General features: G+C 34.9%; 2 protein-coding genes across 3 annotated transcripts; both read right to left on the reverse strand.

Moving 5' to 3' along the window:
- Positions 1–819: 819 nt before the first annotated feature.
- LOC122279667 (putative tRNA (cytidine(32)/guanosine(34)-2'-O)-methyltransferase) lies at positions 820–12,443 on the reverse strand. 2 transcript variants are annotated; one of them, XM_043090423.1, is made up of 12 exons: positions 12,306–12,442; positions 11,468–11,545; positions 11,300–11,393; positions 10,669–10,718; positions 9,615–9,664; positions 8,575–8,683; positions 4,831–4,891; positions 4,677–4,729; positions 3,764–3,856; positions 2,554–2,617; positions 2,295–2,402; positions 820–1,205 (listed from the first exon to the last, which is right to left on the reverse strand). In XM_043090423.1, the coding sequence occupies exons 2-12, from the start codon at positions 11,492–11,494 to the stop codon at positions 964–966; spliced, it is 951 nt and encodes a 316-aa protein (XP_042946357.1). In that variant the 5' UTR covers positions 11,495–11,545; positions 12,306–12,442; the 3' UTR covers positions 820–963. The 2 variants fall into 2 exon arrangements, with proteins under 2 accessions (XP_042946357.1, XP_042946359.1); XM_043090425.1 differs by lacking the exon at positions 9,615–9,664 and having other exon boundaries at positions 8,575–8,643; positions 12,306–12,443.
- A 2,297-nt stretch (positions 12,444–14,740) lies between these two features.
- On the reverse strand, positions 14,741–19,662 carry LOC122279981 (26S proteasome non-ATPase regulatory subunit 7 homolog B-like). The gene is made up of 10 exons (XM_043090908.1): positions 19,331–19,662; positions 17,993–18,085; positions 17,798–17,879; positions 16,505–16,601; positions 16,263–16,338; positions 16,065–16,123; positions 15,778–15,900; positions 15,479–15,536; positions 15,282–15,367; positions 14,741–15,148 (listed from the first exon to the last, which is right to left on the reverse strand). The coding sequence occupies exons 1-10, from the start codon at positions 19,515–19,517 to the stop codon at positions 15,077–15,079; spliced, it is 933 nt and encodes a 310-aa protein (XP_042946842.1). The 5' UTR covers positions 19,518–19,662; the 3' UTR covers positions 14,741–15,076.
- Between the last annotated feature and the right edge of the window lie 6,867 nt (positions 19,663–26,529).

The raw sequence follows: 26,529 nt of genomic DNA on the forward strand, positions 1-26,529 counted from the left end.
CGAGTTTGATGGAGGTTTTTATATGGTGACGAATGAGTAATCAAAACAGTCCAAATCCAGTCTCGCTGCTACTTGCCACATCAATCAACCAATTTATTCAACCTTCCTTTTTTTAATTTTACCAAATCTATATTTGTAGTAAGTATGGTTATTCACTCACACAGAGATAAAGTAAATCAGGGATTTGGGATTGCCTAGCAGCCTTGTGCAAGGTCAAGATGATAAAAAGAGAAAATGTGATTTGCTGGCTGATGATGATGGCCATGGACAATAAAAAATGGAAATACGATAAGGTTGGGTTGCCAACTGGCTGTCACTACAATTATATCAAGGATAAGATTGAACCAGACAAGAGTGTCATCACTTCACCCACCTCACCACTTATTATATAGCAATTAATAAAATAATAATTGTTAAAATATAGTTAAAATTCTGTCTATTTATAGCTAAATTGAAAAATTTTTAAATTGTTACACTTAAGAAAAATATTGACTGGGCACACGTGCATCGCACGTGCTGCTTTACTAGTATATATATATATATCTATATATTTAAAGAACGTGCTTGTCTCATACTCGATAAAAACTGGTCATGCGTAGTTGCGTACATATGGATCGGAGGAAAGTTGAAACTCTTCCAACTCAATTTATCTGCCCACCCGGGTTACCCAGCAGCCCGGCAGATTCAACGGACAGGCCAGAGTTGCAAACACCGCGTTGCGTTGCCCAGCCCTCGGTACCATCAATTTATCTCAAGATGAGCTAGCTTGTAGGCATCTTGGAAAAGATCCATTTTCAATCTGTGGGACATTTAGAACAGTAGGACGAAGAAAAAAGATTGTTTAATGACAACAACATGTCCAAAGTTTTACGCTAATTTTTGTCTATCCATTCATCCATTGGTACTCTCCTATAACAAATTAAGCCATTTTGAGTAGCATACACAGATAAATAATGTCCAGGATCAAGAATCCAGGGAGAGCTTTTCAAGCTCTTGGATTCCATGACTGGATGCTTTCTTCAATTCAAGAGCTCTCTTATAAGGAGGGGCGATTGGGGGCTGTACAGGATCCAAACTCTTGTAAATTCCATCAGCAACTTTAGGTAACGGATATGACCGGTCAGAATCATATCCAGAGAGGTCCCCGCAAGCTAGAAATGGGATATACACCTTATTTGGCCCTTCCAACCACCCACTACTGCAGTCTGTCATCCAACATTATATCATTACTCCCACCAATAAGAGATCTCATAATAGAATCAAATCAGGAACATGAAAGCTAGGAAGTCCCACTTTGCTTTTTTATTTTCTGTCATTGAGAACATTAACCAAGATTTTTTTCCCTTTTTCTAAACAGTTTCCAAAACTGGTTTTTATTAAAAAAAAAAAAAAAAAAAAAAAAAAAACCCTACAACCTACATGTTAAGGAAAAAAAAAATAAACAGGAAAGGGCTACCCTCCTCGCATGCTGCCTTTGCACTGGCCACAAGGTAGGGAGAGATCCCTCCAGCTCTTTTATTTTTATTTTTTTCCCCAAACCACCACTAAAAAGTTTTACAAAACACTAATCAAACACCCCCAAAACACTTTTTAAGATGCTACAGTACCACCAAAAGTATTCAAGATAACACTTCAATAGGAAGCCTCAGTTTCCGGATTTGCAATTTTCATTCCATGTAACTATTTGTAAATTGTCCAAGTTCAAAACAAAGTCCCTTAAGCAAGAATGCAACTCTAACCACTTGTCTTGTTTGGGATTGCTATAGGTAAGAGAGCTTTTTATTGCTGAGCTTTGTTAAAACGTTCTACTATTTAAAAGTTATATACTGTTTAATAAACATATGCTTAAAGCGCTTTTAAAGTTAGTCGCTCTAGTTTTAAATATCTGCAGGAGCTTGCCAACAAAAGCTTCAATTGGTGCTTTTTAATAAAGTGGATTTTTGCCTCTTTTAGTGCTTAAAGCACATTTTATAAATTTACCATTAGACTGTTAGAAAATATTCACCCCCTCCCCCCCCACCAAAAAGATGAAAGCACTAAATATAACATATACAAAAGATACAATCGTGTGGAATATCACATTACCTAGATTGTTTGCCCCAGATAGTGCTTTTTAATAAAGGGGATCTTTGACTTTTTTAGGTGCTTAAAGCACATTTTATAAATTTACCATTAGACTGTTAGAAAGTATTCCCCCCCCCCCCCCCCCCCCCCAAAAAGCTGGACTCCCCACCTGCTAAAAGCACTAAATATAACATATACAAAAGATACAATCGTGTGGAATATCACATTACCTAGATTGTTTGCCCCAGATGGGCTCCCCACCTTTTCTAGCAGGCGGTGGAGATTTTTTGGATCAAATCCTTCAGGAGGGGAATAATTCTCGCAAACTGCAAATGCCTCTGTATGAAAAGAAGTTAAAAGCATTAGCTTGGATTACAAACTATATCAGACATTATAATCTAATATCATAGATTTTCCTTAATTTGGTCACAGAATTTTGGTGGTGCCAAGAGCCTACAAGAGAAGGAAAAAGGGAAATATAGGCCTTACCTATGCTGGAATTTCGGCTGCTTTTTGGTTTTGCAAAAGTCACTAGAGGAAAAAATAATTTAAGCTGCAACAGAAGGAACAAAAAGGTAATGAAACATTCCGCGTAGGCTTGGTTTTTGTCATACACAAATTAGGCATAAAATAGACAAATATTAATGCCAAAGACGAAAATAAAATAGAAGGAAGAAAGATCTGACTACTCCAGTGTAAACAAGATAATTTCACGATAACTGAAATCCCTCAACACTCCTTTTTTTTTTATAGGTAATCAAAACTGTATTAATCAAAAAAGGCCTAGCCCAGTATGTACATGAAACTGCCCCTTTAAGCAGGCGCAAGAGCGACAAGAAAATCATGGAGGACCACTCCATTGAAATCAACAGCAATGGCCCATTTACAAAGCGTACTAAAAAATAAAGCCAGCAACTCCTCTAATGTTCGCTCCATGACTTCGAAAGTCCTTGCATTCCTCTCCTGCCATAAACACCACATGATACATAGTGGTATCATCCTCCAAACCGCTGAAATCTTGGGCTGACCTCCTATGTTGGGCCAGCAGGCCAAGACTGCCACCACTGTCCCTGGCATAGCCCAGCCCAACTCAACTCTACTTAGCACCTCATCCCACAAAGCCCTTGCAATCTTGCAATGCAGTAAAAGATGACCTACCGTCTCGCCCCCTCCCTTACACATACAGCACCAATCCCTCAACACTCCTATAAGTAGGTACCCACTGATTGAAAGGGTATTCAATGTGCCATTTCCTGATTGGTCTTGATCAGTCTATAAAATCAATGTAAAGATTTTTTTTCTTTTTGATAAATAGAAAATGAATAAAGTCATTGTAAAGATTTTATCCACAATTTTTTTCTTGTTGGCTACTGTGGGAGACAACTGATTTAGGGGCATAAGAGAAACAGTCCCATTCTCCCAATGGCTAAGTTCCAACACGAGCCCCTTGGCTTGGGCAACAAAAGTTGATTATTTCTTGCATTTTGTTCAAAATTCCAGTAAGTATCATCTATCCTATTACTAGCATTAAGTGAAACCTTGCACCACACCTTAATATAATTTACCAATGAATGATAAATTGAACGGACAAAAGGATTATATATTTGCCCCTGAACATAATAATATATTAGAGACAGCTGTGTCATATCTCAAGAAATTGACTTCTCATATCGAGAGCTTCAATAAGCATTTAATTTACCTGACAGTACAGAAGACTTGTATCTTTCCCCCGAAATATTTTTGCTATAAACTTTCCACCTTCTCTAAGTACATGGGCAACAATTGTTAAGCCCTACAAGAAAGATGGCCCATTTGGTTACAATCTAACACGAACTTCAGCAAAACTTATATATGGTAGAAACCAACTGCATCTCTAAAAGAGGAAGAAAGCCACAATACAACTACGGTCCACAAATAGTGGTCAAATGGAAGAACATCTTGCAAAATATCAAAGATGAACAGCGAAATTTCAGTTGGAAAAATATTCTAAGATTTTCTTGTTTTCTTTTACAAGTTGTGGAAAATATTATAACAATATTTGGGTACTGTGTTAGGGTCTCAAATTAAGTCACAAACAAATTGATTAATAATTTTCTTTCTCACTACTTGTTTTTCAATATTTTCAGTTAATCCTAGCCAATAATTCCCTTAATAATACCCACACAATTACTTAGTGAAAAAAATAATAATACCCACACAAATTTAAGCTACAGGTGGCTCCCTAACTTTTCACATTATTTAATCTAAATTGTTCACATTACTACGAAGTTAACAGGGAGACATAAATGCATTAACCTTGGTACAAATCATCAGAATAACGACATGAAAAAATGCAGGTTGCAAAGGACCTACCATAATAAAGAGGACAAACCACATAATAGTCTATATTCCAGTTTTGAACATATAAAATAAATGTGATAAAGCTGAATAGTGAGGCACAGTAGCTTACATGTAACTAGCAAGTATTTCTGTTTCTTCCAAAAAGGTAACTATCATCCTAAAGTATCCATAATAGTAAATTCTGGAAAAGGTAAGTATGACCCTAGAGGTACCCACAATATTAAGCTGCCACCAACAAAGACATTGGAAGGTCTATGAGGAACTAGATTTACCGCTAGTATGAGCTGGGATTGTACAAATTCATCCATGTCATGAAGACCAGTTACTGGAAACAGAACAGCATAAAGCTACGTTAAAAAAATGCAAAACATCAGTGAAAATGAGTTGGGACCCTAAACAAAGTCGAAGCCATAAATATCGTTTTACCATCAGGAGCACCATCACAAACAACAAGGTCAGCCTTGCAACCGTCAAAATGTCTAATGACCTGAAACGAAACAATGGGAGAGCAAGATAAATATTGGGTGATATATCTGGGATTTGCAAGCCATCATGCAACAAGCAATCCCTTGGCAAATATTAAACATCAATTACTGCAGAGAAGCCAAAAATCTCGGATTCCTTTATATCTGTCATCCTTACTCAGTTATTTTTCTAAGCAACTCATGGATATTAGAGATGAAGAAACCAGAAAAAATAGGGAAGTTAAAAAACAGTTTCTGAGCACTGACTGGAATTATTTGGCTATTAAGTATCTTAGGCTTTATTGAAAATGGAAAAGGATGTTGTCTAGTTACACAGAATATACAGGATATACTTTTTTATAAGTAAAATAACATTTTATTGATAGTAGTAAATAGGCATAGCCCAAGTACATAGGAGGTATACAAACATCATACACCTAATAACAAAATAAGGAGCTAGAAAGTGATACAAGAAAGTCGTTTACACAAGCTCCATTAAGAACACAAGAGAAAGCCCAAAGAAATAAAGTATGGAAGAAGAAATTTCTAAGCTCATCCAGAGATGAGCTCCTTATCTTCAAAGCTTCAATCATTCCTTTCAATCTATAGACACCACAAGATAAATAGAGGAATCATACTCCATACATTCACAATATGTGAATTGGCCTTACATCTTTGCCAACAACCGCCCTATTGGGCATTACCTAAGCAATGCCCGTTCTATTAAAGATCTCCACCCATAACATCCTTGCCACCTCACAATGAAGTAAAAGATGATCCACCAAACTTCCCACTCTTCTTACACATATAATATCAATCCATTAAGACGAGACCCCTCTTACTCAAATTATCCAAAGTCAAAATTTTCCCAAGAGATGCTGTCCAACCAAATAAATAAATCTTAGGTGGCACCTTACTTTTCCATATGGAAAAATCTAGTTGCAGGCACAATTGTGTACTAATCTGCGCACAAATTTAATGTAATTGGTCAAAAAGTAGATTTTATTGAAAACAGTGTTAATTTAAATTTTGAGTATGAAGGAATCAGTATTGGTATGCAGATTAGTACACGACTTTGCTTGTATGTAGCAAAACTATTTCCAAATACACTTCCAAGGGAACGAAGTATAACTTCGACTTGACCAAACCTAGTACAATGATCGCATTGTAAACTTCCTACTCCCTGTCTTCATCCAAAGCATCCTGTCCGCCACATTATTACCAAAATTCAGAGAATACAATAAACTGTAAAAATCAGAAATAACGCTAATTTCCCAATCATTTGTAGCTCCACTAAAACAAACATTCCACTGTGGGGAACCACTAGAACAATCCAACAACTTGAACACTGAAGCCTCCTAATTAAGAGCCAACTGAAAGAGAGAGGGAAACATGGTCTTAAGAGCTGAATTACCACACCAGAAGTCATGCCAAAAACTGACCCTGGATCCATCACCAACTGCGAAACTAATAAAATAAGCAAAAGCCTCCCATCCATTTCTAATATTCTTCATAAACTACACCATGCACACTTCTCACTTCATTAAAACACCAACCCCCTCGCAAACTCACATACTACAACGCAATAATAATCTTCCATAAAGACTCCCATTCCTATCGGTACCTCCATAACCATTCCACTGGAAAACAGTGTACATACCTTATTCCAACTAGGTGGAACTTAGTCTCCTCTCCAATTCCTCCCCACAGAAAAGCTCGGAAAATTTGCTCAATTCGATTAGCCACACTTGCAGGGAATGGAAAAGGAGATAAAAAATAAAAAATGAAAATAAGTGGGAAGATTATAAAGTGTACTCTTAATAAGAGTGGTTCTTCCCCCTTTAGACAATTACAAACTTTTCCATCCAGCCAATCTCCTCGAGTCTCAATTTTCTCCACGACCCCTTCCCAAATAGACTTAGCCTTGAAAGAGGCACCAAGTGGAAGGCCCAAGTATTTCATTGGCGATGAAGCTACCTCAAAATTCTATTCAGTTCTTTTCTTCCATATGAACGCATAACACAAGGCGGGATTAGCTTCCATAAAGTAGCACTCTAAGAGCCATGAAACCTGCCTCTGCAACACGCCGAGAGATCTACCTCTGTCTTTGGCATAACCTAATTGAGCCCCAAAAACTCAAAAATATTGTTCCACAAAGCACTGACTACCTTGCAAAGCAATAGAAGGTCTATCATCTCCCCACTCGTCTTATGCATACAACACTAATCCAAAACTATCATATACCCCTTTATTTTATTGGCAAAATCTTTTAACCCCCCTTTGGCAGCCAATCCGTTCTGAAGTGGAACTGTATTTTATTTTCCAAAGCGTTCGTTTTACTTAAATAAGACATCTACTTGTGCTTTGTGCCGAAGTTCGGTGCCCAGCACTTTCACCAACAATGCCATCAACACCCATTGCTACCACTCATACAAGCCACGAGAACTGTTCAAGAAACCTTCAAGGATGCCAGAAGAGACAATCTGCTCCTGAAAGAGCCCTCTGCCATTCACTAATACAGATATGCTTTTCTATGCAGCAGAAAGGCCCAATTAACATGATCGTATGCTTTTGTATGTCCAACATACACAGCACTCACAGTACTCCCGAGAGAATTATGGCATCAAGGCATTCAGTTAGCCAAATTTAGCAAGTATTTTATATACCCCATTAACAAGTATGATAGGCCAAAAATTCTCAAAATCAATCATCTCATGTTTCTCTAGGACAAGAACAAGAAGGTTGCATTCATATTCTGACCAACTTGCCTTTAGTGTGGTAATCACAAAACACCTGCATGACACCTTTTTAAGAACCTCCAACATGTTTGGAAAAATCCAAAGAAAAACCATCGAGACTAGAGCTTTATCACTATTGAGGGATCTCACCACTTCACTCATCTTTCCATCCTCAAAACTTTTCTCCAACCATTTCTTTACATCCTTGTCAAGAGAATCAAATGAAAGTCCATTTAACTTGGATCTCCAGTTGTATTGTCTGTCATACAATAAGATCATTTCTCTCATATTGATTAGAGGAAACCGTGCCATTCACATCTAAAGAATCAATCAAATTATTCCTACCTCAATGTCAAACCAAATTTCTTTTTTGAGCTTGAATCATCCTTCCAAGGAGATGTCAAGATTATATTGATGTAGTTTTCTAACATCAAATAGATAAATAGATCACATGATGAACAGTAACAAAATATATTTGTTTTTATTGGCACTTAGTGTCCGGGAACAATGTTCCAACTAATCCCAGGGGTGCACAAGCCCTCAGCAAGGAGTTTCCTGCAAGTGCACCTTGGGTAATTCAGGGGAAAATCCTCACAATCCAATAGCCCCTAGAGATTGTTCGCACCCAGTGGGATTCAAACCTTGGACCTTGGAGGGAACATACCACAAAGACCAAAGCCTTTACCACTTGACCAACAAAATATATAACATAATAATGCATAATATTGGTTGAATATTTCAACAATACTATCTCACAACTAATATTAATGATAAGAGACCATTCTAAAGGAACTTGCAGGGTAAATTGTAGGTGCGCAAGGAAAAACAAGAATCATTATGAAATTCTTCTGGAAAACAACAAAAATGAATTCAAGCTGGAAACACAATTTTGAAAAGCAACCCACGCAATTAGCATCCATGCAGTCAAATAAAAAAAATACAGACATTGGCATGGAGGTTGTTCTCACCACTTCAGCTGTTCGAGCATTTGTTATATCACCTTGCACCTGAATAACCCCTTCAATTGGTGCCATGGGCTGCAAATCAATGGCCACAATAAGAGGAAGATCACTATCCCTGCATAAGTAGCAAATAATAGACTTAAGGAAGTAGCAGGCACATACAAGATTTGATATTATAATATTCTTTTAAATTCGATTATAGAGATCTGTAATATCATACATGTATTTGATGGTGTCCACTGAGCTAACTTGCTATGGGTTAGATCACTAGACTTTCAAGGCAAATTAAAGGGAACATGAAAAACCTGATTATAAATTTGTGATTTCATTTAAGTGCCATAACAACCCAATTTAGCATATTCACACCATTGATATTCCTCAAAAAAGAAATGTGGACTGCAGCGTAACTCTCTAGAATAAGAGCTACATCATTCTCCTCATTACAAAAGATTTCAACACCGTGAAATCAGAACAAGGACATGTTTGTTAGTCCACGTGACTTCTAAGTACCAGCAACATAATAAGTTCAATGGTATTTCCTCCTATAATACCTTGCTAAAAAAAAGACAATTTTTCTCTTATGTTCTTGCTTAAAAGGTCATCGAAAGTAGTGGATAACAGAATGAGCTAATTTTAAGGTCAACAAAGAATACTTAAGGAAATCACATTCAATCATAATGGTAAAGCAATGTAACTAGAATCCTACTAATGCTTGGTGGTAGTTCTCCAACACAACAAACTTGTCTCATTGGACCTAATTATCAACAAACTCAAAGAATTGAAAACCATGGCTTATGACAGCATATATGCAACCTCAAGTTTACCAAAGTTTTATTCCAATCAATAGTCTAATATGAATTTTCGACCTATTCTATTTATAAAATGGCAAGGAGGCAGCTGACATACTAAATCTTTTTGAGAACTGGACCATATAGTTCATTGTAAATATAGAATATTGCTTTGAAAAAACTGCTGCTGGAACACTTGAGGAAACATGAATATGCATAAACTCTCAAAGAGAACTTGATATACACAAGGTAACCCACCTAGAATCAGCTGAAAGCTTTGTTGGCAGATACAATTTCCGACTCAAAACCTACAATACAAACTAGGTATCAACAATGTCGAGTTGCTTTGCATTTTGCAATGCCAAATCGTTTGTTCACAAGGTAAATATAGAGTATGGAAGTCTGCTATAAGCATCGGTGCATCACTCATCATATACCCCCGCCTCCAAGACAATAGAATGCAGGAAACATTTTTTATAAGAATACAGAATGCAGGAACATATTTCAAATTTCCCAAAATTTGGTGTAAAGTATCATTTGAGTAGAAAAATTATTTATTCATTTCTCAACATATTTTTACTGAACTCTAAATTTCAAACAACACTTAGATTATAGTTGACAGAAGCATGATGTTAAGGTAAGTTGCTACACGAAGAGAGAAAGTAAATTCGACTCTTATAGTTGGACAGAAGCATGATGTGAAGGTAAGTTGCTAAGAGAAGAGATAACTTAAATTTGACTCTTCCCCTAATATTTAATGTCAATGCAAAGCTTACATCATCCAAAACAGTGGCATTTTCTATAAAGCTCATGATTAGCCCAATTGATACACCAAAAAATACAAGAAAAAGAATGAAGCTGTTACAGTTCATTTTGCATTTAATTAGTTTTCATGTAGTTGTTCTTTAGTCTCTTGTTTTTTATAAAATTCAAACAAGGGTGATAATGAAGTTATCAAGTCTCTTGATTACTTAGTTTACTTTTTTTTTTTTGATAGGTTGATTACTTAGTTTACTTGACATGCTATGAGTTGTATGTTGTATAGGAATTGCGGAGTAGTAGAATACTTGTATTCCACAACTCTTTATTTTATTTGGTACGCCTATATAAAGCCATTGTTGAATAATAATAAAACCACCGATGAATTCATTTGGTTGTTGACTGTTATAATTCAGTCTGGTCTCCAGTTCCCTCAAGCAAAATTAATAATTTTATTTTTCCCATCACAGAGATTTCATATGAATTCTTATGTAAAATATAAACTTTCACAAATAGTTTACAGGCAGGTGATAATCATTCCATTAACAAATACCTGACTCCAGCTACCAGGGGCAGCGCATAAATCTACCACACGCTTCACTCCTGTAAATCAAATGGTAATTAAGCAGCTGAAGGTTAGATATTTACAGATATCTAGATAAACAAAAGTTGTTTATCCAGGTTCACAAACGTCAACTCATTTTCAGAACCATTGTGAAGCCAAATATTTCAAGGCTGGCAGGTTAGAGTCACACCATTCCCACGCCTTGGGTCCATAATATTTTTACTTCCAGATTCTGAATGTAAAATCTTTCTTTGATAATGAATAATAAGATGTGCTTAACTGGAATAATATGAATGAGAGTAAAAGAAACCAGAGGATAGAAAAATTCACACAGTACTTTTTCCAGGCACTGCAATTTTTATTTTTTTTTTCAGTCTCAAAGAAAGGATAATCAATTCCCCGAAGATCTAGATATTCGGTGTGTAGGATAAGAAGAAAAATTAGGTTCCCTATTTAATTGCTTCAATCTGTCTTATGATAATAAATCAAATGAAAAGAAGCTTGTATAGAATGTTCCAGCATTCAATGTCAGCTCAATTCTAACCTGATTCCTAATTGTAGAGAAGATGAAAAAGTCATCTTCAGGAAGAGAGAGAGAGGATAATTGATGCGAACCCACCTTCAAATATATTGAATTCTTCATCTATTTGAAGGAGCTTAAAGGCACTTCGAGCACGCCAACCTTCTTCTTTTGCTTTCCTGTAGTATATATCCTGCAAATGAATCAACTTGTAACTAAAAGCTGGAAGAAAAAGAGCATGAAGATTCTGAAAAGATAAAAACCTACCCTCTTATCCCTTGAAGCTTTGCCCATGTTGTGCACACCTGATACTCACGAAGGCAGTGAATTGAAAAACAAAAACTCCTGCGACCAGGGTTAGTTCCAAAGTGAGAGCAGGATTAAAGCAAGGATGATATATGATTAATCTCTTCCTTTCTAAACATTAGTTTCCAGAATCCAATAATAGCTCAAAAGTAGGAAACAATGGAACTTATTAAAGTATAACACACGAAAACACAAATATAAATAATATCAATACCATTAATGCATCCTAAACCTATGTTTATTAGTGTATAAGGCAAGAAAGCCAGAAATGGCTTTCAAAGAATTTGAACTCCTGAATGCATAGGTGTTGCTCATGTATATTTCCCGTGTACTTGGCTTTGCCTTTTTAATAAAATTATTATTTACCGATCAAAAAAATAAGAAAGAATTTGAACTCCCGAATTGGTAAGATCCTCTACTCCTAATCTCTTCGAGTACAAGAATTTATATTGGCAACTGTTCTCTGTCTTTGTTTTTGTCTCGTTTCCATTACACTTTTGACTCTAAATGGTTGTCCGTCCTGCCATGATCGATTTTATAAGCTAAGACCTACCCCTTGCTGGCCAGTGCTAACAAAACCAAAAACACACACAAACTTCTTCTCTTCGAACACCTTACATACGTAATTTCTACGTACAAATCACGAATGTAGAAGTAACTAGCGACTCAAGCATGGGCGGCGCAGATAAATTATATCGATACGATGACAATAACGAAATCAGGCACCGTAAGAGAAAGATGAAGAAAGAAGGAAGAGAAGCAACAACAAGAACAGGGAAGAGCAGGATATGATAGTTACGCTGTTATGCCGCTTCCTTTTTTGCTTTCTTTCTGGGGTCGATTCGTCTTCTTCCGATAGTAGAGCCTGCTTAGGCCGAGCAACAGTACAAGGGAAACTCCACAGGTATATATGGAAACATGAGAGGAGCTACGACGTCGTTTCCTATATTTTAGTTAAACAATCTGCCGAGTGCCGGCTCCGCATGCAGCTACCTATCCCTTTTTCTTTTTTGTTTTTTTTTTTTAAATTCCCGAGTAATTAAAATTGACCTTTTGAATTATTTTATTTTCATTTATTATCAAATATCAACACTACCTTAAACCAGATTGTGGTTAACTTCCAGCAAGGGATCAGGTCAATTTAGGTTAGGTTTAGGTAGTAAGTTGAGATAAAAATTGAAAATTAAATAAAATATTATTAGAATATTATTTTTTAATATTATTATTATTTTAAGATTTAAAAATTATGAATTGTTAATTATTTTTATATTTAAATTTGTAAAATTTATAATGATAAGATGAGACGGGTTGATATCCCCTCTCAATCCAAACTGAACCTAATTTACTTGCTCAATTTATCCCATCACTAATCTATTGAAAAAGAAAAATGATAATATATCATCTAAGTTTACCTCCTCAATTTGACCGTTCATGTATTTTTTTTTTTTTTTTAACTTAATGGCTAAGGAAATGACTATGGTGTTTTTGTTTTTTAAATGTTTAAAGATGTTTAAAAAATATTTAAAAGGAAAAGCCAAAAAAAAAATTACAATTTACACTAGGGTGCACTACAAGTGGGCAAACTTGGGTGGCATAGTAATACTACCCAGTGAGAAATCTGGCTTGCAAGAAATAAAGCAAAGTTTTAAGGATGTAAAGGTGACTGTTAACCATGCTATTGAGATGGCTTAGGGTGTTGAACTCTTCCTTGAGCCAAAATTTCGGCCAATATCTGTGTTTTGAATGATCTTAATATAGCACATCGGCTTGTTAGGGTAACAAAACCTTTGTTGGTTAAATGGCCGACCCCTATAGTGGGAAAAATTAAAATAAACATAGATGATGTTTTCAAATGCAAGTCCAAATTAACTGGTTGTGGATGGGTTTGAAGATGGTTTTCTAGCTCTTTTATGCTTGGTTTGTCTTGTTTCTTGTGCACAACTTTTGACATTGAAATTGGCGTATATCCAACCTTACTATTAAATCGGGCTCACTCCTTGTAGTGAATTGATTCAACAATTCCTCACCCCACCTTGGAACAGTGGTGAATTTAAGATAATCCCAATAACTCACGAAAAAATATCTCTATTGATACTAAGCTCCTACCACTCAGTTTGGTTTACTTTGACCCCTCCATTTTGCTAACTAATTTTAATCACTCTTGTATTTAATTTTTTTTTAATTTTTTTTTTACTTACTGATTAAGAAAGTGATTATTAGTATATTAATATTTTTTTATATCTTTTAAAAATATTTAAAAGTGTTTAAAAATTATAAATAAATAAAAAATTAAAAAGATGAATTTTGCCAAAGGGGTCTAGCTGAGCGGCACCCTAGCAGCACTCATCTATTTTTACAGTTGCAGAAAAGAGAAAGGAGCTTTGAATCAACCACAGAAATTTCAAAATGAAGGCGCGCTCACAAGATAAAATTGCACAAACAGCTTCTGCGAAGCGCATATCTTGAACAACCCTCCCTTGAACCAGTAGAACTTGTCTGGCCACCTTCGAGCATTGGCAATGGCCTCACCATTGCCCAATGCAAGTCCAAATTAAATGGAAATATGAGAAATACTTGCTATATTGGCCTAGCTATAATGTGAAAGTTTGACATATTAACTACAGCAAATGTTAGGACCTCTCCAGGTTTGAAGAGTGACTATTTTGAGGCCAAATGAATATTTTAATATTTCTACACTAGCCGTAGACCTTGGATGATGCACATAGCCTATGATTTTGTTAATATTTACATGATACAATTCAAAAAATTATACTTACATTAATTCACATTAAATGAGGTAGATCATAAATATGTGATTGTCGGGTAAATAGTTAGCAAAATATATTTATTGAATAATTAGGTTAAAAGAAAAAATAGTTAAAAATTAATAATTTTATTTTTTTAATAAAGTTATTAATTAATTTATGAAGTGTATTTATAAAATATTAAAAAAAATTATCAAATATTATTAAAATATATAATATTATATTATTATTTGAAATTTAAAATAGCTAGTCCAATATGGACTAATTTAGCTAGAAATCCATATTATAGCTAAAAGACTATATTTAGAGTTCTATTTTAGACTTGGCAATGGATGCCAATGCTTTTCCAAAGGAGTTTAAAGGGAGTATGAAGGCTATCATTCAATAGAATACGCCGGTTTGATGTGTGTGGGGGGGGGGGGGGGGGGGGGGGGGGGGGGGGGGGGGGGGGCCTTAAGGCTACCATGCATAGAATCTGCAATACTCAAGTCTCACACTGCTAACTGAGATTGTTCAACATTCAGCTTAAAAAAGAAAAAAAATGAGGATGCAAAACGTTTTTACCTTACCCACGCCCAGTAAAAATGCTTCAAAGTTTTACCAAATTCGAAATGAAAGGGGCACAAAATGATGCGCAATAGAGTTTATCTAACAAATCAACGAGTAACTATCAATTTTGGAACCCTGCCACTGATTGCACATGGAGAACCACAAAATTCTCAAGCTAAAGAGGACTGAAAAGTGGCTAAGATTCGTTTCCACCATCCCAAAGCTAGACCTCTGCAAAAGGCAGAAAACCTCACAATCAGCTTCCACTGACAGGGGGGACTGTTGCTGGCTTTGCATCCTCAGCTTTCTCATGTTCTTTATTTAACATCTGAAAACCAAATTAGCAAAATAAAAAACCAGTCCACATACATCAACCCAATAAATTTCAGGCGTACTATCCGTGGTAGTTCAAACAAAAAAGGGAAACAAAAGATTTTTAATGTCAAGAGCCCGCATTTCACCTTGTTATTGATCAAGTTGTGGAGGGCAATGACACTTCGGATGAGAGAGGAAAGATAAATTACCAACATCATATCATTTGTTTTAACTGCATAGGGGAGATAGTCAGACGCTAAATCTAGAGATATAAACAGATTACCTGTCTACCTGCCAAAATTAGAAGGAAATTAGGATGTCTACTTTTTGTGGCTTGTGTTACCTGCAAATGCCTTGATTAACTCAGACACATTGAGATTTGGAAGCAGGTTGAACACATCCTGAAATTTAAAGACACGACGAAACAAAACTGGATAAATATGCTTCAAACAATACTCTGAACCAAGTCAAACTTGATCTACTTAAAATAACTGGCAACATGGATGCGGTAAAAATGATAAATCAAACAATGTAGATATCTTCTTATCTTCAGGCGAAGGGAAACCGAAAAGAACCAAGTTACAAAATCATGCCTAGAATAGAAATGTTCAGATGTACAAAAAAAAGTAACAAAACCTATACCTGTAAATGATAGAGTATCTCATGATTTAATGGAATCTTCCCATCAACAACGAGGTCAAGGTAATCACGTATCTCTTGCAGTCGTGCACCCAAACCCTTTAAAGCAGTAAGTTTGCCAGCAACCTGAAGAAAACAAAATGCAACTCTATTCCTTCAAGATATATTTGTTCAGAGATTGGCATCCAGAATGCAAAAGCTTGATTCTGAATCTTATTGAAAAGCTTGATTCCACAAAAAATATTGACTCAACAACTAAACATAAGAAACAGCATGGAGAAACATAAAACCTCAGTTGCAAGTGTACTAATGGTTGTATCCTTCACATCCCTTAACAAGTGTTCCACTCCTGTTGACATATAACAAGAGAATAAAATTAATAATCAAGAAAGATCATGAATTCAAAGATCATGTCAATTTGCATCTTCTTTCGAGTTTTAAATGCTGAAGGATGCCAACAGAAATGTAGTTTTCGTGTCATGGCATACCAATTTCCTCAACTTCATGAGCAGCAATTTCTGAAGGCACATGAACAAAAACCTTCTGGCTTTTTTGTGTAGCATTCTGTTACCACCATGCATAATATTAACATTAAAGAGGACAATGGGAGACAGCTTATTGCGAAAACTGCTTTAGTCTCTTCTAAAATCATAGGAAATATACTCAGCAGTTAGCCATATTACATCTCTATATAAAGATATTGGACAAGAGACTATGATATCTTTCTTACCTCTTTCACTTCTTCAACATCATAGTAAGCCTTAGTGGGTATCCCCATCTCTTTAGGCTGGACATCAATTATGACCAAAACAGGATTTGTCACATAGCTACAAAACCACAAAGAACTTGATCAAAAGAATGAACTTGAAAACAAAATACATTGACAGAATATGATGGAAGCCGACCAAGAAAAAGGGGTATGTTTGGGTAAGGAAAACTTTGATAATATTGGAGAATTGTTTTTGAAGTTTTGAGATGTGTGTTTTAATTAGGTTTAGTAAAACTAGATAGGAAAATTTAAAATGCGTTTTGTATTGGAGTTTGTGAAAGTGGGAAGGTAGATTTGGGAATTTTTTTATAATAATTTTTTTAAGTAATTTTGTGTTAAAATTGTTTTGGTTTGTGTTTTCTATTTAGACTGAAAGCTAGGCAAATGATTGGATGTATTTTTTTTAAGAAATAGAAAACGTTTTTGAGAATGAAAACCCTTTGGACTGAAGTTGAAAACTTTTTCTGAAATTTTTTGAAAAAAAAGGCAATAACTAAACATGGTCGTAATTTTTGGTAAGTAAGAAATCTTTATTAAAAGTGCAAAAAGTATTAGTACGCGGGATGTATAGTAGGAGACATCTATTCAGAAAAAGTGATACAAGCAATTCATGAAATTTTTGACCATTAAGTTCTTTTTTTTTTTTTTTTTAATTGGCACTGGGTGTCCAGGAACAGTGTCCCGACTAATCCCGAGGGTGCACAAGATCTCGGTAAGGAGTTTCCCACAAGTGCAACTCCTGTAATTAAGGAAAAATCCCCCAGTCCAATGGCCCCTAGAGATTGTTTGCACTGAAGGGGATTTGAACCTTAGACTTGGGGTAGCAAGCCCCCAAGCCCAAGACCTTTATCACTTGAGGGTTGCCAACCCCTAGGGGTTGACCATTAAATTCTATACAAATTGTCCAAAGGAATTTTTTTTTATAAACTATGAAAAACTATACGTCGTTAATCTATTTGAAAAGTCTCAAACTAGTGTCACATAGGGCTCCATTAAAAATTCATTACGTAAAGATGTACATCTGGCCCTAAAGGTAGCTTAAAGATAGAAAAGAACACAGATATATGCAAGGGAATGACCTCTTTTTTTTTTGGTAAGTAAATATGCAAGGGAATGACTTAATAGAAGAAGAGAAAACTCCTTACCAAACTAAAATAAATAAAAGAGTAGCCAACTGAAAAAATAAAACACACCCCCCCCCCCCCCCCCCCCCCAAAAAAAAAAAAAAAAAAAAAAAAACCAACTAGATCTTACTTGTGGAGTAATCTGTGAATATCTAGATCATTCTCTCGTAGCTTTGGGCCTGTACTATACCAACCTACCACATGCTCCTTGGCTGAAACATCACCAGAAATCAACAGATACAGAACAGATACAGAGAAGTTAGAATTCCCCATGAAAAGCCTTTAACAAGCATCATACTCACTGTTAATCCAAACCAACAAATACCATTAATTCTCTTGAACATTGAAAACATTGACTCATGGTAGTTGTGGTCCAGAAACCATATGCTCAAGTCCTTCTCATCTTCTTCAAAGGGCACTGAAAAAAAAATATTAAACCTTAAGAAAAAGTAATCCCAATAGAACTATCATCATACTATGAATAATGTATTGAATTGAAATACAAAGTCCTCCAACCAGATGAATTCCCCAACTACCATACACATCAGTGATGTATAACACTAAAAAATTATGAAAATAATTCCAGGATTTTCTTTCAAAATGCCACAACAGCCATTCAATAGCACAAAGCATAAAGACCACATCAGCCACTCGTCGACCTGAGGCCATTTGGCATTTGCAGGAGAAGCAATCTTTCAACATAAGAAGAGATATGAAAAAACAAGTGATCACTGATCTTGAAAGTATCATTCTAATGGAGGATTTATCTTAAAGGCAGAAACCAAGAGCTACATGGTTAAAAGAGGTTGACAGGTGCACTACATTTTTCCATCGTGTGGCCAGTTCTCATAGGAGGAACACTGCTATAGAGATGATTTTGGGTGAAGGTCATATTGTTAGTATTATTATAAGCATCTGATTTTTGAACAGTTTGCTTGGAAGCCTAAGCCTGGCGGACTAGCATTTGAGTCCATAGAGGAAAAGATGGTCACATGGCTTGAAAGGCTTAGAGTTGGGTTGGCTTAGGTTATACCTAGAAGGTTATTAGATCTCTTTGAAAGCTGGAGAGGATATATGGCAACACACACATCGCAACAGTGTGGACAACGATCTGTCTCTGTCAAGTACGTAGTCTTTAACCGGCTCCATTCTCATGATTTTCATGTGTCTTTTTCTATTTCCATGTAGGTGTTTCTAACTTTCTTTTGTATGTCTCTACTATCTAAATTGAAGTTCACAACTGAAGGCAGCAAGTGCTAGACCTTAAAACAAAAGCTTTCTATAATTTCTACAAGTTTTTGTTACAAACAAAACCAAATTTCCACAATCATATATATTTGGGTTGTAGAGCAATAATAGTAACCATGACTATAACCAACAAAAGCAATTAATCAAAAAACCCAAATTTTAGCCACTATATAATAAGCCCAAATCTAACTGCATTGGATTGAATATCCACCACTAACGCAACGTTTCATTGTGAAACAAGAATTATATAGAGCTTTAGCAACCCCAACACTAGCCCTAACTGAGTTAAAAATCAAAGATAAATCTCTAGTCTTAAAACCCTAATTTCTACAAGTTTCTTTAGATCTAAACAGAATTGAGAAAAAAGAGGAGCAAAAGAGAGAGAAATCGAATGCAAAATTGGGAACACGCGGACCTGCATAACTGTTGGTGACGTCAACGGTGCCTCTGAAGGAGCTACCGAGCAAGACTCCGACGACTCGCCTGCGAGTGTCCTTGGCGACTCGGTTGTAGTTATCGACGATGCTGAGCAGAACCAGTGGGTGAACGATGACCTTCTCGATGGGCCTTGATGATATTTGCTGGGACTTGATCACGTCCATCCGGGCGATATTCCGGCTAGAGAGAGAACCCTTCGGTTCTTTCTTCTCTCGTCTCCAGTAACGAAGTTGATAAATGCTACTTGTCTTTGAGTTAACGGAATCGCAAGTTTTTCCAATAATGCTGGGTGTGGCTTTGCCTCAGCGACTGTAGGTCGGTTTGTATATCGAGTTGATATTATTTTTTTTAATACATTTTAGGAGAGGGTTACGAACTGCACACATTCATTTTAAAAGTTAGGAGGAATACTGAACCCTGTTTGGTTATACTGATAAGATAAAATAAAATAAGATTTTTAAATAATAATAAATAAAATATTATTATAATATAATTTTTAAATATTAATTTTATATTAAAATTTGAATAAGTTAGATTATTTATTATATTTTATATAGAAATTTAAAAAAATTATAATAATGAATTGAGATGAGATTTTTTATTTTGATTAACCAAATAAGGCCTAATAAGGGCATGTTTGGGATTGCAGTTAGAGGTCTAAAAACTGCGGTAGAATAATATAAAGTATTTATATAATAAAATTTATCCGTTTGGTAGTTTTATATTAAAGTATTTCTAAACCAAGAAAAAGTAGAAAACTACGTTTCAACAAAAGCACCAAAGTGATGCTTTTTGTCAGAAGCACTTCAGAAAAAGTAATTCGTATTTTGCCGTGCTATATACATTACGAAATGACCCTTATTATTTTAAGACAATGACAACTTTGCCAATTTATATTTTTTATTATTTTCCATATAATTTATGAGAAATGATATTTACAGTCGTGGTTGTGCAAGCGGCGTGCGGTCGCTTTGAAAAAAATGAATTAATATGGGACCCACATGAAAAAAAAAACTAACTTTTTAATCGTGGACCCCACTCTTTTTCAAAGCGATTACGCAGCGTTTGCAATTCCACGATTGTATGTAGCATTGCTCATAATCTATTCAAGACTTTGCCTATCAATATTTTTCATTCTTCTCCTATCACTTATGCATCATTGGATAATTTTTTTTCATTATAATTATTGAAAAATCTATTAGACTATTTTTGTTATTATTTTATTATAATATTTTATTTTTATCAAGCATATGCCTTTTATGTCATTTTTATGTCAAAAAGTGCTTTTTAAATTTGTTTCCAAACAAATTAGTATGTTTAAAAATGCTATAGATATACGGATCTCAAACAATAAATAACTTTTTAATAGTAGAACTTATTGCGTTAAGCTCTAAACTATAAGTTTTAAGTTAAAAGTAATATTTTCTATCGCAATCCCAAACATGCACTTAGGCTACAAGCATTTAATGGATATTGAGTTGAGTTGAATTAAGAAAAATTGAGTTTTTTTTATGAATAATAATAAATTAAGATGGAGGAGTGAATTTTATGTGACCCCCTTAAAATGTATTTAAATATGTTTTGATATTAAAATGAGTTTATATGTATTTATTAAAAGTTAAAAAAGATTGTGGGTCCCGTATGTAAATGTGTGTTAAGTTAAAAAAAATTAAAGGTTTCACGTGTAAAGAGATTTTGAGTTGAAATGGATTTAATAATTTGAAAGTTGGATATTTAAATATTAAATTCGGCTTAAAATTGCCTAAAACCATTATTAAAGATTGCGCTTTTGGATTCTGTGAGTTTCAGGGTAGGTTTGGGGCCTCGCATAAGACACAAAATTTTTATTTAATCTTATTTTATCTGATCTCATCTTATTCACAAACATAATTCAAGTATAAAATTTTCAAACTAATCATTACATTTTTTCAAACTTTCAAATAAAAAATAAAAAATAATTTCAACTTTTTCAAATCTCCAAATAAAAATTATATTGTAGGAATTATATTCTTACAAATATTTTAACTTTATAATATTTCTTATTCAATTTTTTATCCCTCCTTTCTAAAAATTTAAAAAATATTTAACTAACTATTTCAATACTATTCACAAATTATTTTACTATTATTTATAAAATTTTTATTTTATGTCACTTCCCAAACCTTCCCTGACTCTTCACATATACCTTCAAGCATTAACTATTTTAGTAAAGAAATACTGCACTCACTATAGAATCCATTCAAATAAGTTTAGATATATTCTATAATATTACATTAAAATAAATTAATTTATAAATTAATCTTTATAAAATTTATTTATGACTAAAGTATTTTTTCTAAAAATATTTAATTATTTTAACCAATTTATTTGAATTTATGAGAAAAGAGAAATGATATAGTCATGAACACTTCATAAATATAAATTTATAAATAAACATGACTTTACTTGAGATGTTAAATCTATTTTATGATAAAAATAAATTTATAATTTGATGTGTGGACATATCAAACTATATCATAAAATTTTACTTTTATAAAATTTTCTAAAACATTTCTCAAATAAAAATAGATTTTGCTAATAAATTTTTTCTAGTTTAAAATACTAGCAAATTAAATATAATAGATTAATGTTGTAGCTCAAATGTGGGTTTGGGTGTTGAGAAGAGTTGTGAATAGTGGTAAAAAGTATGTAAAAAATAATAATAAAATAATAAATAGTAATAAAAGTAGATAAAAAAATAATAATAAAATAATAAATAGTAGTAAAAAATACTGAGAGTACCTGAGATACTGTCATTACCCAAACGCAGCTAAGTCTACTTTACCCAACTTTTACCTCATCCAATTGTTTTATTTTAGTTCTATATATCCTACTGCTCCAATATTAAATTTAAATATCTCAATTGGTTTGAATCCTTCGACCTCGAGTCAGATTTTCAAATTCCAGCCCGATCAAAATTTTAGAATTATAAATATATTTTTTAATGAATAGTATTATATTTACTTATAATTTTATTTGTAATTTTACATACAAGACTCGATTTATCAGTTTTTTTTTTATTAAATTCAAAGTTTGAATTTTAAATTTCATAATTTTCAACATATCAATAACTAACACACACACATATATATATACTAGGTGAAAGCAACGTGCAATGCACGTTTTCTTAGTTTATATTTAATTTTTTTGTTAAGAACTAATTTTTTATTAATAAAGATGTAATGTTTTTGGCTTTTGGTTAATTAAATAACATCGCATATAATTTTATGAAAATTATTTGACATAATTTTAATTTTAGGATGACGATTCAACATTTTCCTCATCTTGCATTGCTTCAATAGAGAAGATATTAAAATGTCTATATTTTTCTCATTCAGTTTCTTCAAATCTATAAAAACTTAAATCTTCCAAATTTTTTTTGATAATTTCTCCACAACGCTTTTAACATATGGTCGATGTTCCTATAAAATAAATTTTGAATAGCTTTACATAATTAATAAAACCCATTTTTTTTAATTAACTCATTATACTGAAACTAAACTTTTGAATAAAAATTTAAAAGATACATCTCCAGCATGTTCTATCAACTCAACTACTGAACAACCAAGTGTCTGTTCTACTACTTCACCAAAAAACATAGTAGCAGCTAACTTTCCAGTATTATTGCGACGCCCCCAATTCCTCACGCCCGACCACGGGGAAATCGAGACGTCCGGATGGTGACAACCCGGGTCACCATCCCATCGACGGGTGCCAAGTGTGTGCAAAGGCAACAAGTGTGCACAAGAAAAACGCAGCGGATAACGAAAGTCATAACTAAGTACCAGAATTTTTCTTAACGTAATACAGGCTGTTTAAAACGTACATAGATAAAATATTACAAAACACGAATACAGTTCTAAACAAATATAAAACACAGCATCAGCAGCCCGGCGGAGCCGCATCCTCGGGCTCAGCCTCCTCCTCTTCGTCCTCTAACTCTGCACCAAAAGCTACGGAACCAAGAATGGTACCGCAGGTAAGTAAAACCCAAATACTACCAGATAAAAACACATAAAACTCAAACAAGATGCATGAAACATGCCCAATGCACAAAGCCCATAAAACACCCGTTTTCCACACACGCCAAGAACCCATTTGGCCCAAAACCACGCCAAAAGTCCCATTTGGCCTCTCAAACCATTATCCAATTTTAACCGCGTGCACCATGACCTCCCCTAGGGATCATCCGCACACCCTGGCTCCAGTGCCACACCGCAGAGTACCACCGCGCGTGTGACACGTAACAAGCGATGCCCAGTTCCGCGCCCCGCGCGTGCGTAGCCAAGCATCCTCTAGCCCTCACCAGCGAAGGGCCACGGAGTCGGTGCGTAGGGCGATGCCCGGTTCCGCGCCCGGCGCGTTCGTAGCCAAGCAACCCCTAGCCCCCGCTCCCGTCGTCCAGCGACAACTCAGGGGACATCACTCAGTTTATTCCGCTCCCGATTGAACAGAGGAGCTCCACCGGGATAATAACCCATCCCGGTTTGGGCTCGTGATACACACGCACCCGTAAAACCACTCACACCAATACACAGGCTTTTCACACAAATCCACAAACACACGTGCATGCACCATGTAATGCCATAACAATGCATAATAAAATAATCCAACAATCATAAAACAATTAAACAGACAACTCCGTCCTCCATCCATCCGACCCCCGAAACTCCTCGGACTTAGTCCGGAATCAACAACCAACAACAATTAAATATTGAATGAGCAATATATATTTAAATCTGAAAGTAGGGTTTGGAAAATACTTACAGCGCTATATGACAATTTTAGAAAACAAGCGGCGTTGCAAACGGCGGAAAAACAGCAACGTCACAGTGAAAATTCACTGTGGCCGTGGGTTTGAAAAACCCACTTTTGAACGGGGACAAACTAGGACACGAGATTGATAGGGTATGGTCTAGGGATGGTTGTGAAGCTATTGGAAGTGATGAACGGCCGTGGGTGGCGGCGGAATCGCCGGAAAATGGCCGAAAAACCCAAATCGGAAACTAAGCTCGTAGGAGCTGTTCCGGTGGTCGTTGGAGGCCGGAAATGGGTGGGTTAGGACGGCAAGGAGTCGGTGATGAAGTGGTGAAGAAGTGGTGGCCGGAGGTGGAGCGACGGCGGGGGATCGGAGCAAAATCCGTGCGCCCTTCTTGGAGCTTTTCCGACCAAACGGCGGTGGTGGCCCGACGGCGGTGGGCCGGTAGAGAGAAGGTGTTCGGCGTGAGGGAGAGGGAGGAGAGAGAGCTCGGGGGGGGACCGATCGGGGAGAGAGAAGAGAGAAAAAAGAAAAAGAAAAAAAAAAGAAAAAGAAAGGAAAAAGAAAAGAAGAAGGAAAAAGAAAGAGGAAAAAGAAAAAGAAAGGAAAAAAGAAAAGAGATGTAGGGAAAAGAGGAGATCTAATCCTCATCCGGAAAACAAAACTAAACCGCCAAAAAGAGATTAAAACCACAAAACAACTAAAAGAAATAAAACACAACATCAAATAAATTAAAAACTAAATTTAAAACGTAAATAAATTAAAATAAATAACTAATATATTAATTAAAATAAAAACAACCATTTAAGCGAAAATACACTTAAAAGCGGGTCATCACAATTATCATCGAGTTTAACATATGTCTTAACACTTTAAATGCATTGAATATATTAATTTTAATTTGAATAGTGTTAAATTCTAAATTAAATCATACATCAATTTTAAATTAAAATTGTAAGATACATACTGTGGTTTTCAGACCCCTTAACTTTTGAATACACTTAGTTTTCATCCTTATCACTATATCAATATCAGTTTTTAGTATTGTAAATAATATAATTTCTAACATGCTTGTGGTATCTTGTATTTTTATGTATTTTAATCGAATAATTATTTTATTTATTAATAATATTGGTTCTCTTGTTTTAAATTGAACATAGTTTTCGTTATATTATTTTGTGATTACTTAGTTATAAAATTAATTTTGAAGTGCTTTCTTGATATTAATTATTCTTTCATATTTACATTGCTCATTTTAATTTATTTCATTGTTGGGTTTTATTTTTTTATTTTATTAATTTTTAGTTAGATGAGACAAGGTTTTTAATAAAAAAAAATATATGATTTTTTGCAAAAAGAAAAAATATATAATTAATGCATTAAAAAAAGTAAATTTTAGGAAATATCTTTGGATAATTATAAGATAATGAAATATAATGATTACATTTTTTTAGAGTACATCAAGATACCCACAAGATTATTCAATTTTGTAGAATTTGAATACTATCTGTTGTTCTAAGTCTCAACAACTTACTACAAAAAATGAATAATAAGTAGTGGCCCATAGATCCAAGCATTCAAATTGATGAAGCTGAGCACTATCACAGTCCATAACAAACAAGCATGGTTTTACAAGTGTATAACAAGAAAATCAACGTCCAAAAAATAAAATGCAAGATTAAGGCTATCAATGGTGTAGTAAAGAAGTCCCATGTAAGAATTCTCAATGTATCTTGCCGAATTCGGGAATGACCGTTAAATGATAGAAGCAATATTTCAAGTTAACAAGGTTTTCAGTTGTGCAACTATAGCCCAGCTTTTCTTACAACATTCACAACAGTACCAGGGTACATGACTTGGACAATATCCAAAGATACACATCATCCGCCAATGGACAAGTCCACATGACACAACTAACAAGACCCCCCCTCCTTTTCTCGAGTCCTCACCTCGTTGCTATCTACAAGGACCCTGAAGCCACAATATTCATAATTTGCCCACATCCAGTAATGATTATTGATTGCTCATGTTTGCATTAAAAATTTTAAATGCAAGAAATATTGGATATGATGCACTAAAGTGAAGTCGTGGTGTTCCAGTAGCCCCTGATTGTAGGGGTCTAGACATAAGTATAGACTTACGTGGTTATAGTAGGTTGGCATCCATGTCAGAAGAATAAATGTTTCCCAATTGTGACAGAAGTGAGACCCTATTAGGGCCCATACATGTGGTTTTGACAAAATTAGTCCCCAAGGTATTGTTTTAACAGGTTCCTTGGAAATGCTGCTAGAAAGGATTAGCTTCTTCTCTTCAGGCAACAACTCAAGATCCTCAAGAGGAGAACTATATGCTTGGAGGAACAATCCTAGAGGAAGAGA

The sequence above is a fragment of the Carya illinoinensis genome, chromosome 10, assembly GCF_018687715.1.
Source record: "Carya illinoinensis cultivar Pawnee chromosome 10, C.illinoinensisPawnee_v1, whole genome shotgun sequence".
Taxonomy (NCBI): Eukaryota; Viridiplantae; Streptophyta; class Magnoliopsida; order Fagales; family Juglandaceae; genus Carya; species Carya illinoinensis.